This window comes from Otolemur garnettii, unplaced genomic scaffold (genome assembly GCF_000181295.1).
Source record: "Otolemur garnettii isolate 467f Iridium unplaced genomic scaffold, OtoGar3 scaffold00095, whole genome shotgun sequence".
Taxonomy (NCBI): Eukaryota; Metazoa; Chordata; class Mammalia; order Primates; family Galagidae; genus Otolemur; species Otolemur garnettii.
The window spans coordinates 4,344,528-4,357,619 of NW_003852490.1; the positions used below are offsets into that span (position 1 = coordinate 4,344,528).

General features: G+C 45.6%; 1 protein-coding gene across 5 annotated transcripts in view; it reads right to left on the minus strand.

Annotated features, from left to right (window-relative positions):
• Positions 1 to 10,395: 10,395 nt before the first annotated feature.
• The window catches only part of VIT (vitrin), a 118,252-nt gene continuing 115,555 nt past the window's right edge, over positions 10,396 to 13,092 (minus strand). For all 5 annotated transcript variants that reach the window (XM_003795692.2, XM_023516659.1, XM_003795693.2 and 2 more), the window contains one exon: positions 10,396 to 11,003. In XM_003795692.2, the coding sequence (XP_003795740.2) occupies positions 10,825 to 11,003 (179 nt within the window). In that variant the 3' untranslated portion in view covers positions 10,396 to 10,824. The remainder of the gene's footprint in view (positions 11,004 to 13,092) is intronic.

Consider the following 13,092-nt stretch of genomic DNA (forward strand, 5'->3'; position numbering starts at 1 on the left):
GGCCCCATATGCGGGAGGTGGCGGGTTCAAATCCAGCCCTGGCCAAAAACTGCAAAAAAAAAAAAAAAAAAGAAAGAAAAAAGAATGAAAACCTGTCATCGGGGCAACATAGATGAGCTTGGAGGAGATAGTGACGTAAAGCTGGGCACAGAAGATAAATAGAGTCAGTTCCCCAGTTACTAACATCTGACTGACCTCCAACTCACACTTATGAATGGAGGCTGTTACAGGTAACAGCTAAATTTACCAATTCCAACTTACATGCAAATTCGACTTAAGAACAAACCTACGGAACCTGTCTCATTTATAGCCCAGGGCCTGCCTATACTGCATGTTCTCAGATGTGGAAACTTGAAGAGTTGGTCTCGTGGAAGTAAAGAGTAGAACAGTGGTAACTGGAGCAGGGGAAGGGAACAGGGCAGGTGGCACGGCCAGAGGCTGGGTAGCGGATGCAAACGCCCAGCAAGATGGGAGGAATGCATCCTAACATCCTACAGCACTGTAGGATGACCATCATTAACGACAATTTACTGTATATTTTCAAATAGGTAGAAGAGCAGATTTTGAATGTTCCCAACACAAAGAAGTGATAAATGTTTCAGGAGATGGATATGCTAATTACCCTGATTTGATCATTACACACTGTATACATGCATTACAATATCACACTGTACCCCACAAATATGTATTTATGATACAAAAATTACATAAAATGGTGCCTGGAAGTGTAATTATGGAATTTAATTTGGATCATAGATGTATAGCAGCTAAGGTGGTGCCAGGACCATCGAAACCCTCAGGAAAGGCCAACTTCTCAATTCCTTCTTCCCTGGTCCCACTCCCCCGCAAACCCAGGGCGGCTGTTAACAGTGCCTAGTCTGTGGTGTAGCGAGAAACTTCACCGTGGAGAATTCTGGACCTGGTGACCGAAAGCAGCACATCACAAAGACCTCTTGGTGTAGAAACATTCATAACCTGAATGTTTCCAGGTGATTTACTTGGAAACTTCCTTAGAAAAGGAATCAAACTGAAGTAAAACTTATTTTCTCCATTCCTAACATTTTCCAGCAAATAAAGAGATCCATTTAAGAGAATTTATAGGCAATGCCATATTCAGAAAAGAAAGTTAAGAAACTCCCTTGACTTCCCCAAGTGTCCCTCTTCACGAGGCTGCCTTGCTCTTAAACCTCAGAGGTGGGCAAATACCAACTAGGAGAATGGACACAGCCCCATCCATCCCTCGCCCATGGCAGACATGGAAAATTGATTTTAGCATCTCTTTTTAAAGGGAATCTTATTAAAGACTCAAAATCAGTCTTCTTATGATTCCTTAGTCACTGCTACTACTTGATCTGCCAAGGTCAAACCTATCCACCATCCCACCCCAAAAGGCTTTTAGGGCACCCTCAGTGTGGTAAAGCCCATCTCATTGCAAATCATTTAGAGATCTGAAGAGAGGATTCTTCTTCCTGCACTTTGCTTCTCAGAAGAAGCAGTTTCCAAGTCATCGGCAGATCCTTTATAACAGGGGCAGAATGGGGCATTGTGCGGCTGTGCAGGATTGGGGCGTGCAGAAAGCTCTTGGGGGGCAGGGTGGTGTGGAGGGCTTCCTAGGGCACCTGAAAAATAGCTGCTGTCACGTGGCCCTTAGAAAACAGAGATTTCTGCTGTTTGGACCCAAATGGTTTCAGACTTTTTATTACTTACATCATCAGCAAAAGCAAAGTCAGCATGGTTCTCGTTCCCTTGTGCCACAGGACAATACCAAACCAAAGGAGCCAGGCGAGTGGTGTCACGCCAGGTGGGGCACCAATCCTAGAGGGCAGTGAGTTCATTTTAGCTGTATCCTAAAGAGGAGTGAGGTGTGAAGTCCCAGGCATTACTGAAACCAGGGAGGCTAAAAGAAAGCGCTTTGGGGAAAGCGCTATAAGACAGAAAGGTGGACAAAGTGACCATGGACCGCTCCTTACAAACTGGCTGCTTTGCCGCGCTCCTGGGTGATTTCAGGGCATTCCACCAAGACTTGGGTCGGGCTGCAGTTGAGCCTTGTCCACGTGGCCACAGAGTGCAAGGCTGCCTGCATCTTTCCCTGTAGCTGCCCCCACCACTCTTCTGGGGAAGGAACTGGGAGCTGGGAAAGGTTTTTATCACCTGGATTGAAGGGTGCCTCACAGTCTAATTCTGGTTTGCATCCAAAGAAATTATCCTGAGACACAGTAAGTTGGGTCAAGGAAAATTTCTCAAATCAACTGGTTTCTAAATTGTTCCATTTTTATAGATGTTCCCAGTCCCTTGAAATTCAAAACAATTTGTTAGTCAGACATTTTTTCTTTAAAATTAAAAGAAGGGTTTCCACAGCAGGACTCTGACCTTTCCTTGCCAACCTTCAACTGTCCAGAGTGTGCACAGTCTGTGCCCCTTGTTCTGTGTGACGCCATCTTGAAAGCCTTTCTGAAAATAGACGAACATCATCTGAGCAGGCAAGTGGGTCTAACGTCACGATCAGGAAAATATGACAAAGGACACAGAAGGCAAAAGGCAAAGGAAAACGTCTAAATAACTTTCCAGCCTTCTAAGATCTGGGATTCTATGTCGCAGGGTGAAAAATAGAGCAAAAATATAGGCACAAAAATGTGTGCAGCTGAAAAGACGGTTCTCTGCTGTGAGACTGAAAAGATGGTGGCTGAGGGTAAAGCGGCTGGTGATTCACAGGTGAGAAGGGAGAGAAAAGCAGAGAGGGCAAGGTCATGCCGTCATGAAGATGGCACGGAAGCTGGAGTCCCGAGTCCAGCTTTCCTCCCTACCTGCTGGGTGACCCTGAGCAACTCCTTAACCTCTCAGTCTCACTGTCCTCATTGGAAAACAGAGAGTACTAATTGGGGATGTAATGAATTAGGAAAATCTGTTTGGCCCATGGCTGATGCCCACTATGGATGAAGAACGGTTTCAAGATACGCATTTGTTCACCAACATGAATTTTGTGTGTTCTCACCTCCATAGCGACTAGAGAGCTGCTAGTCCACTTCTTGGCACAGTGGGGCTTCATAACTGATGCCAAGTGTTAGTTTTACCATTGTCACCAGGATTTCCCTGGGCTCCTTCCACCTGCCAGCGCAAGCCAAGTCATAAGGACAATAACCACTCACTGGTATCATCCTCACTGGCACACCACGGGATCAAGCATTTCGGGGCTCTCTGAGGGCTACCCCAGATCTGCTCACAAACAAGCCTGTGGGTCCTGTCAGGACAGTCTTGGCTGCTGCCTGAGTGAGTGATTCCTCGCCGAGGCTGCCAAGGCTCCACCAATGTTTTGCCTGCAAAAGATCTTTGCTGGCTGTCCAGGATTAGAACATCTCCAGGATGAAAGGTTGATTGTTCCACTTCAGGAGAAGGCCCCCTCTCTGAAGGGAGACACAGGAGGCATGTGGGTGTTCCAGGCCTTGCATTTAGGTCACAGAGCTGGAAAGGTCCCCCGCAGTTTCCACCCTGCAGTTGTCTCCCAGTTCAAAGAGGGTGTTTTCTTAGGAGAAAATAAATAACACTGACACTTTGCCCTTTAGAAAACTCCATCTGCTCATTTATTTTGCTTGGTGCATATTTTAGACAGTCATTACCACAGCGGTTTTGCAACCTTTCGACTTGTCCCTGTTCCCTCTTTGGCTTTAAAATGCTGCACAACTCTCCTATTAAGGTTGGAAAGAAACTCCCTTTCACTATGATTTCAAGGAGAACTTGTAGATGTATTAAGGTAATTGAAAAAAATCAATATCATGGTATCGGGATACAGGTTTACGGATGTCTTGGGGAAGTCAGACCAACAACAATTAAATTGATCTTGGGTCTTGTTTTGCTGTTTGCCACATTTCTACGGCTTCCGCAGCCTCCCGGTTTCTGTGCCCTGGGCAGTCATGTAGAGGCTCTTTGTTGAGAACCCAGATTCCAGTTTGCCATTAACCTGAATACACCCTGCCCACCTCAACCAAGTGTGAGGCTGCAGGAGTCACAGAAAGGAGCCATTCAGCGGGAATTGTACTTTTTATAGCAGAGTCTCAGCTGCCAAGCTGAGTATAGTATTTGCTTACTTGGGCAGCTTATAGCCTAGAGGCCCCATTTGTATAAGAGGGATGGCAGGGATAAAGTTCAACTCAGTATTTTTCAATTAAAGGACATTTAGAAAAAGAAAAAAGTAAAGACTTTCTTTGAAATTGTGGTCTTTCATCTTCGTAGTTTTCCATGTGGATGGTTATTGAGAGAGGACATTTCTCTTCAGCTGAGCCTTTATACTGGAAGCAGAGCAGATCCCAGGAGCACCCCTGGCCTGACAGTCTGGACAGCTTGTCAACACTTAATGTGGTACAACAAGTAACATCTTGTCATCACTGAGGCCAAGAGGAGTGAAAGGGAGTCTTCGAGAGAAAGTCTCCAGCTTTCTTGGGTCAAAACGAAGGAAGACTACAGAGCTGAAAGACTGCAGTGCAGCCTGCACTTGGTTCTCCAGAACTTGAGAACTTGAAGACAGGCATCCATGTGGGGTTCAAAGCAACTTTCGCGGAACTTCAGAAGGTTGAGGATGATCATGATGCAGGGTTTCCCCAACTCAGGGCTGGACAAGGACCCCATTTCTTAGGTCTAAGCAGGCCCACAGTCCAGCTTGAACACAGTCCACATTCTCTGGGCCCAAAACAGGCTCATAAAAACCAGTCTGACTGGAATTCCATCTAAGCTGCAGCTCCGAGAGCAGAGGACACCCCCTGAATGAAGACACATTCCTACACGGGGCAGTTTTAAGATTAACTTCTGCCCTCAAGCCCCTGGCACCAAACGGTTATGGCATTCTACGTCCCCAAAGCCCCTGCCTGCGGGATAGGAAAAGCTGTATATAAACCCCTAGACAGAGGCCCGTTTAAGTTTGCTATGCCAGAGCCTTATCTTACTTCTTGTCAGTGAAATCTATCCTGTCCCTTGGCCCATTTCTGAGGCTCTGCTGTCTTCCTGACCTGGGGTTCATGAGTTACTCCAGCTTCCTTCCAAAAATGTCCCCTTTGCTTGAGCTACTACAAATGAAATTTCTGTTACTTGCCACCGAGAGACCCTTAACCTGCATGGCCTTCCCTGGCTGGGTCCCGCCTCCCTCCCGAGCTTCATTTCCTGATACCCTCATCGCAAGTTTCATTCTCCATGCCCTAAACTGTCCTGTCTCCTGGCTTCTGCCACCGTCATCCCCACGTTTCTTTGCCCAGCGGAAATGGACTTTTCCCAGAAAACCCAGCCCAGGAAGCCTTCCCAAGCTTGCTCGTCACCTATTCCATCTCAGATGTTATCTGTTCATTCCTGTCTCTCCCACACGAGCCTGTCAGCTCTTTGGGCAGGAACCAAGTCTTTTCACCTGGGTACTCTTCGTGCCCACCCTGCCCCCCAAGGCCTGGCACCATAATAGATACTTAAAACATGTTTGTGGAATGAAACCCAGGAAGGTAAACAAAAAGAGGGACTTTCGTTTTTCACTTCTGCTGGAGAAGTGAGGGCAGAAGTTGCCCTATGTGTAGATACCAAAGAAGATTCTGGTCCTAGAAAAGCTGTGATTGTAGCATACAGTAAGGAACACAGGAGGGCAGTGGAAAGAAATGGAATCAGATCTTTTGCCATCATATTCTGTTAAATATCTGCCTCTCATTCTACCAGAGCCATTGTATTAGGTAGGGGCTGGCACTGCGGGTGACTTAGACTCAAATTTTCATTCTCTGGGTTCCATGTCCTTAAGGACGTAAGTTGTGTGCCCTAATGAAAGGGAACCAGGATGGTCTCTGGGAAATGAGTGGGTCAGGATTCTGTATCCAGAAAGCCCAAGTCTATCTGAGAAATTCAGGGAAGGCTCCAAAGAGGAGGTGGCATTTGGACTGCAACTTGAAGGCATTAAGGTGATAGAGGAGCCTAGCGACTGGACTATAGGTTAAAACCACCCCCTTTAAGTGAGGGTGGCCATCCAGACATAAGGAGGCGTGCTGAGGGATGTGGAGTTTCCACTGGACATTGAACAGACTCTGTTCACATTGTGCATGTAACAGACCCAGAGAGTACACTCTGTGGAATTATACGACTATTTTATATTTTCAATTATCAAGCATAGAGAATCCTTTATGCCGTCACTCTGGTTATTTCACGTGCCACCATCATAAGAAGCTAAGTGGTTATGTATTTAGAGCCTGAAGTCAGAGTGCCTGGGCTTAATTTTCAGATGTGCCTCATACCAGCTCAAGACCTTAGGCCATGTACCTGTTATCTTCATACGTCAGTTGCACGATCAGTTAAATGAGAATAAGAATAGTATTGCTAAGGTTTGAACGTATCACCCGAAGTTCATGGGCTGGGACCATAATCCCCAGTGCACCAGGGTGGAGAGGGGGTACCTTTGACAGGTGATTTGGTCATGAGGGCTCTGCCTTCATGGACATGTTAATGGACTTACCATAGGGGTGGGTCTGTTATGGCAGGAGTAAATTCCAGGCCAAAGGATGAGTTCGTCCTCTTTTCTCTCTCTGCTCTCCCTTGCCAACCCTGTCTCAGGTATTCTGTGACAGCAGTGTAATAAAATGGACTAAGACAATCACTCTCAGCAAATCACAGGGATAAGTGAGTTAATACGTGTGAAGCCCTTGGAACAGTGACACTCACTTGCTATTGGGCATCATTCTTACTTCTTTTCCCATGAGGTTGTTTGAAATCACCAGTCATGTAATTGTGCATAATCCCATGATCGTAATTATACAATTTTAATTATTCATTTGTGTGTGGTTTCTCACTGGACTGTGAATTCCTCAAAGGCATTAACTTGGATAAATGTCTCTTTCCAAAGTAATTGAATTCATGCTTTCAAGGATATTTCCTACTTGCTATATTTATATATTAGTAATCTAAGGGGAGATCTTCTTGTAGAATTTTAACTAGAAAACATTATTTGGAAACCCCTTTTTTAGGCTGGAAAGTCCTTGGACATGGAGGAATTATCTTTTCTATAAACTCATGCTGGCCTTCTGAGACTGCTGTTAGGAAACTTAATTCTATGGAGGGGCTACAGTGTGGATGTTTGTCCCCTCCAAATCTCACATTGAAATTTGATCCCCAGTGTTGGAGGTGGGGCCTCGTGGGAGGTGTTTGGGTCAGGTGCGTGGGTCCCTCATGAACAGACAAGTGTCCCCCTTGGAGATGGTGGTGAATGAGTTTTCACTCTTGTAGTTCCCAAGAGAGCTGGTTGTTGAAAGGAGCCAGCACCTCCCTTCTTGTTCTCTCTCATGTGTCCTCTCTCATCATGTGATCTCTGCACCTGCCAGCTCCCCTTTGCTTTCTGCCATGAGTGGAAGCAGCCTTTGGCTCTCACCAGATACCCAATCTCAAACTTTTCCAGATGTCAGAATCCTGAGCCAAATAAATCTTTTTTCATTATAATTACCCAGTCTTAGGTGTGTTTTTTATAGCAGCACAAAATGGACTAAGGCAGGAGATTCTGCCTTGTTCAAAAAGGTTTAAAGAGCCCAGAGAAACAAGAAATATCTGAATCCTGTAATTTTGATTAGAGACTTTTAGCAGAGTCTTGTTATAAAACTTTGAGCTTTTAGCAAAGAATTAAGTGCCTTAACTCCTGAGAAGTGGGAGTTTTGACATCATATGAACCCAGAGAAGCTGTACCGATGTTCCTTGTTGCTTGCATAGTTTAACTTTGAGAAAAAAGGTATGGAAGAAATTATTTTGTTGAATCTGCAACAGATAGAGTTGCCTTAGGAGATTAACTCTGGAGCCTGCAGGACCCAGAGAGCTCTGCAAAGGCCAGACCAGAGCCCGGGAATTTGTGCAGAATGGGGTGGCGTGGGAATGAGGATGGAATAAGGGGCTCTGATCCCAACAAAAGGTGGCCACAGAAGCCAACAGATTGGCAGACAGATCCAGATTCTAGTTCTGTCCCTCCATATCTGCACAATCTTCTTCTGGCCTGGGTAACCATGACTGCCAAACTACTCTGTGCAAACCCTGATTCAGCCCCATTCCTCTCCCCACCCAGCCTTCCCTGGGATTCAGGGAGCTCCACTCTGTTGTCAGCAACCCCCAGAAACCTCAGCCCCTTTGCTGTTTCACTCCCACTTACCTGAAGCCAGATTGCCTTTTGCTGGGAACCAGCATTTCCAGTCTCCCAAATGATTCTACACTGCAGCCCACCACACCACTTTTAAGCAAGATCAGTTTGGCCCTCCAGTGCCAACCAAGCTTCTGCTCAACCAAACAGAGGTGGTTTGTTTTCCCTCAACTCATGTGTCTCAGGCCCAGAATGGCACCAGGTGTGCTCTTTGCCACTTTGCTCCTTGCTTTCTCTTTTGAAGCTCCAGCTCCCTTGAAACTCTCACCACAGATTATATTCAGCCCCTCATCCTGTCCTCACCATCTTCTCCCAAGCTCTAGTCAATCCCTTTCATTTGCAGAAGATGCCAAATCCTGGCTCACTATTTCTCTCTCCATCCCAACTCCTGCCACTGTCTTTGGTGATTTAAATATCTACATACAGACAATGCTGATGACTCTGTAGACTCTGAGTGTTCTCAACCACCCCATGCCTATGCTCCCTTCCTGCACACGGTTCCTGCACACGGGGCATACACACTCAAATACCTGTCGACACCACATCAACACTGGGACCATTGGAAGAGGTTTCATAGATCTTCAAAATTATAGCACCTATAACTAGGATGACCACATAATTTATTTTCCAAACTGGGGGACAGTTTTGTGAATGAAAGAGGACACCAAAATAATTAAAATATCATTGTATTTGGCAATAATTCCTTATTGATGACAAATTGGGTTTTATGGTAAGGTTTCTATAAAATAACTGTATTTGAAAATTATTTTCCAAAATAAATTTAAAGAAAATAAAATGACCTATACATTGAAGCAATGTTGAAAAATTTCTTTATGAAGATAATCTTCACATTCAGAAACATAGGCAGAATAATTGTTCCCAGTCCTTATTTAAGTTTTTAAATCAGTTTCTTAGCTAAGCCTGCCACCAATAGAGTACCACTGGTATCTTTATGAGAACTTTTTAAAAAATAGTTTTCATATTTTGAAATTTTTGGACAAAATTTGTTTGCAATTGCATTCAAAGTAAATTCTATGGCTAATACATTTGAAATTGCTGACACCTTTAATTGATTCTTCTCTGTAGACCACAATTTTTTTTTTTTTTTTTGAGACAGAGTCTCACTCTGTTGCCCTGGATAGAGGGCTGTGGCATTGTAGCTCACAGCAACACCAATCTCCTGGGCTCAAGTTATCCTTTTGCTGCAGCCTCCTGAGTAGCTGGGATTACAGGTGACCACCACAACACTAGCTAGTTTTTCTATTTTTAGTAGAGACAGGGTCTTGCTCTTGCTCAGGCTGGTCAGGAGATCTACTTGCCTCAGCCTCCTCTCAGAATGCTAGGATTACAGACATGAGCCACCGCACCCAGCCTGACCACAATACTTTTAATTGACAACATACTGTCTCCTCAGGTACTAAGATATCTGGTGAGCTCCATTCAAATTCTGCTAACCAGATGATATCTTTGATTCATTATTCTTTGTAAATGTATTTTGTCCTAAGTATTGACACAATTACTATCTTTCTGACTCCATCCATAGTGTCCTTCAACACACATTTTTATGAAATATAACCTATCAATTACATCACCTCTATTTAAGATTCTTTTGAATATTTCCCATCATGTGGGTATTGCACATCTTGATAGATGAGACTGTGTAGAAGCTGGCAGTAAAAAGTGAAGTTAAACCAAACTCATCCCAGCTTATGTGAATATGAGGAATAATCCAGTTAAAAAATGAAAAATCCAGGATAAATGCTAAACTGGGTGGACCTAGAACAACAGGAAGAAACAGACCTTCTCCCAGGAAACAGCTGTAACTCTAACCCTTGAGGGTGGCTCCGTGTTTCTCAATCCTGGCCACATGTAAAAATCACCAAAGAACTCTTAAAACATGCCAGTGTTGAGGCTCTTGTCCTAGAGACTTAGATTTCACTGGTGTGGGGACAGGGCCTGGGAACCAGCATTTCCAGTCTCCCAAGGGATTCTTCAGTGCCACCTACTACATCACTTTTCAGCAAGATCAGTTTGGGCCTCCAGTGCCAACCACTCCTAAAGCAATATGCTATTGTGTACTCATGGATTCAGACAATGGGGGAGGGAGGGGGGCAGGAAATCAGAAGCTGAGCTACTGCTTGGCCTCCACTGGCATGTGGTCACATTGGGCCAGGAGTGAGCCCAGAGCAAGTGCTCAGGGAAACGAGAAAAGCAGAGGATGGTCCCACCACAAACCTTGTGTACACTACATATGACACACCCAGAAATAGTGCATATAATCCTTTTAAACATTTAATGAAGCAACTCCAATACTGTCATAACAAAAATGAAACTTGCTGAGGGTTACAGAGTTCTAATGAGAAATAAGAATAACAAAACCTCACAAAAGCTCTATTTAAGCTCATTGTAAGTGCTGCACTCTATTCTGAACATTTATTTTGAAAACAACTGTCAAAATGTAAAACCCCCAGCACCCTCAACATAACGTATCATTTTGGCTCATCCTACAAATTTGTGATCATCTTTCTAACTTCATGTTTTGAAGTATGAAAAACCCACGATGGGAAAGAATAATAACAATGCATCTGTTTCCCTAAGTCCTGACCTTGCTGCCCTGTGTGTGCCCCCAAAAGCCTTGGACCTTGTCCAAAGAGTCAGTTAATAAAGCAGCATTTGCTGGTGCTTTGCTGGCTTTGATTTCAGTTCCTAGGCTGTGAGTTGAACTCTGTACAAATGTTCTGGATGATCCTCGGGACATATTGGTAGAGGTTGTCAAACTCGTCCACAAAGAAGGAGTGGTCCCTGGCAGGGTGAGTGGCAATGACCTCTAGCTCCTCCTGGGCAGCCCATGCAACACCGATTGCATAGGTGATCACACCTGTGGGGACAAAAATTAGATGAACCAGGTGTCCCCAAGAAAAGGTTCTCCTAATGAACCCTTGCCTTCTTGTCAGTCTGTTGGCACAACCAAATCCAAAATCAGAAAGGTGCCCCCTCAAAAAACAAAAACAGGACTCTACCTCTAGGTTTCCAGAATTAAGACTAAACATGGCCGCTCATTCATTCCCTCAGTAAGTACTTCGGAGCATCCACGATATGCCAACAGTAACGAATTAATATAGTTGCTATCTCAGGAGTTGATAGTCTTTGGGGGGAAAATGAATAAAATGGAGTAAACGTATGGTACAGAAAAGGGGAAGATATTTTGGGAAACTTTTGGGGCCATGCAGATTACACTACATGCCACACGTTTGCCTTCCCCGTGTTGGAGAGCCAAACAAAACCTCAGAGTCTCAAATGCATGAAAAGCTAGCTCAGGATCTTTTAAGCTATAACAGTAGAACTGAACCAGTTTAGGCTTGCGGGTGGCTTTACAAGCCCCTGAATCCAACCTCATTCCCAGTGTGAGAACACGTGCCCAGGGCCCCACAGAGATGGTCACCCTGCATCTCCTCTCATCAAGAGAGAGAGTCCCTTAAGAAGGGGCTGCCCAGCAGTGTTGGATGCTGCAAGGGGGCTGTGTAAGATGAAAACAAAGAATGTTCAATGGGTTCAAAAAAAGCAAAACCAAAACCAATTGGTAGCTTGGTGAGAGCAGTTTTGGTGGGTGGGGGGAGATGCCAAAGAAGCCAAATGCACCCCTGGGAGTTGAGTGTCGAAAAGAAGTGACAAGATGGACCGCTAATCCCCTCCTGAAGGTTGGCCGTGAGGGGGAGGAGGCAAGTGGTACCTGGAGCAGAACACAGGGTCAAAGACAACGTTTTCTCTTCGGGAAGGGAAGGACATGAGCATGTCAGGATGCAAACAGGAAAGAGCAGAGGGAACGAAGGTGCTGGGCTGCAGTGGGGAGCAGGATGCCCCATGGAGCAGAGGCCAGGATTCAGAGACCAGGCGTTCATTCAAGTGAGAAAACTGGGAGCCCCCTGGGGTGCTGGTTCTTGATTTGGGTTGGGGGCAGCTGGTCAGCAGGTGCTTGACCTTACTCTATGAAAGTCTGTTCCCACATTGCCTTCAGGCTGGCAGAGTGGGCTGAGGAAAACGGGCCATGAGACAGAGGGCAGCCCATAGTGGCCCATCTCACTGTCGCCAGCATCCTCTGGGGGCCCCATCTTGCTGTGTGGGGAGCGATATGTGCCTCGCGTGGCTCCAGTCTAAGTTTCTTTACAACTGTGGCCCACTCAGCTTCATTTAAGCTGCCAGTCCCTTTTCTCACCTGTCTAGTTTCTGTTTTCTGAATATCGTCTAGGCTGGGAGTTTGCCATGTGGCAGTGAAAGAAGTTTTGCTGCAGAGCAGGGCTCAGATGGACTATTCCCTTCTTTCTAGTCAAAGATAGAAAGGTTGCCCTTTAATAAAAACTATACAAACAGTACTGCAAATTTAACTTTTCAGATCCTGAGTCAGCCTTGCTGTAGGGAACCTCTGCCTGGCAGTTCAGACGGACAATCTCCCAGTCTTGACGAGGATTCTCTCAGGGACACAGTGCTCACTACGTGTTTAGACACATCTTTGCTTTGGCCTGAGTAGGAATCTGCCTGCATGCGATTTGCATATACTGGTCCCAGCTTATGAAAGCTGCTCAGAATATGATGATGCTCTGAGAGCACGCAGGACTGTTCCCTCCACCTTCACTTTTCCTCGTGAGTAGGCCAAGGACAATCCTTGGGTGAGGCCCGCGGGAGGCACATCCAGGAAAGCCAGTGAAGGTGGAGCTGGGACTGCATCCAGAGAACGCAGGGAACCTTGGGCTTGCCAGCAGGGACTGGTCCACCTGGCTGTGCCATGCACTTTGGGACAGGTTTCTCCCAAGACTTAGACCATCTTCACTCCACTGCTAAGTTGCTGGCATGAGGCCATCAGCAATGCCACCCTCTGAGGGTGCCCCTCAGGCTCCACAAAGGGTAAGTCACTTAGAAGACTCCACCTGAACTCTGTGTCTGGTTACTTTGGCTTTCAGGAGCCAGCACTG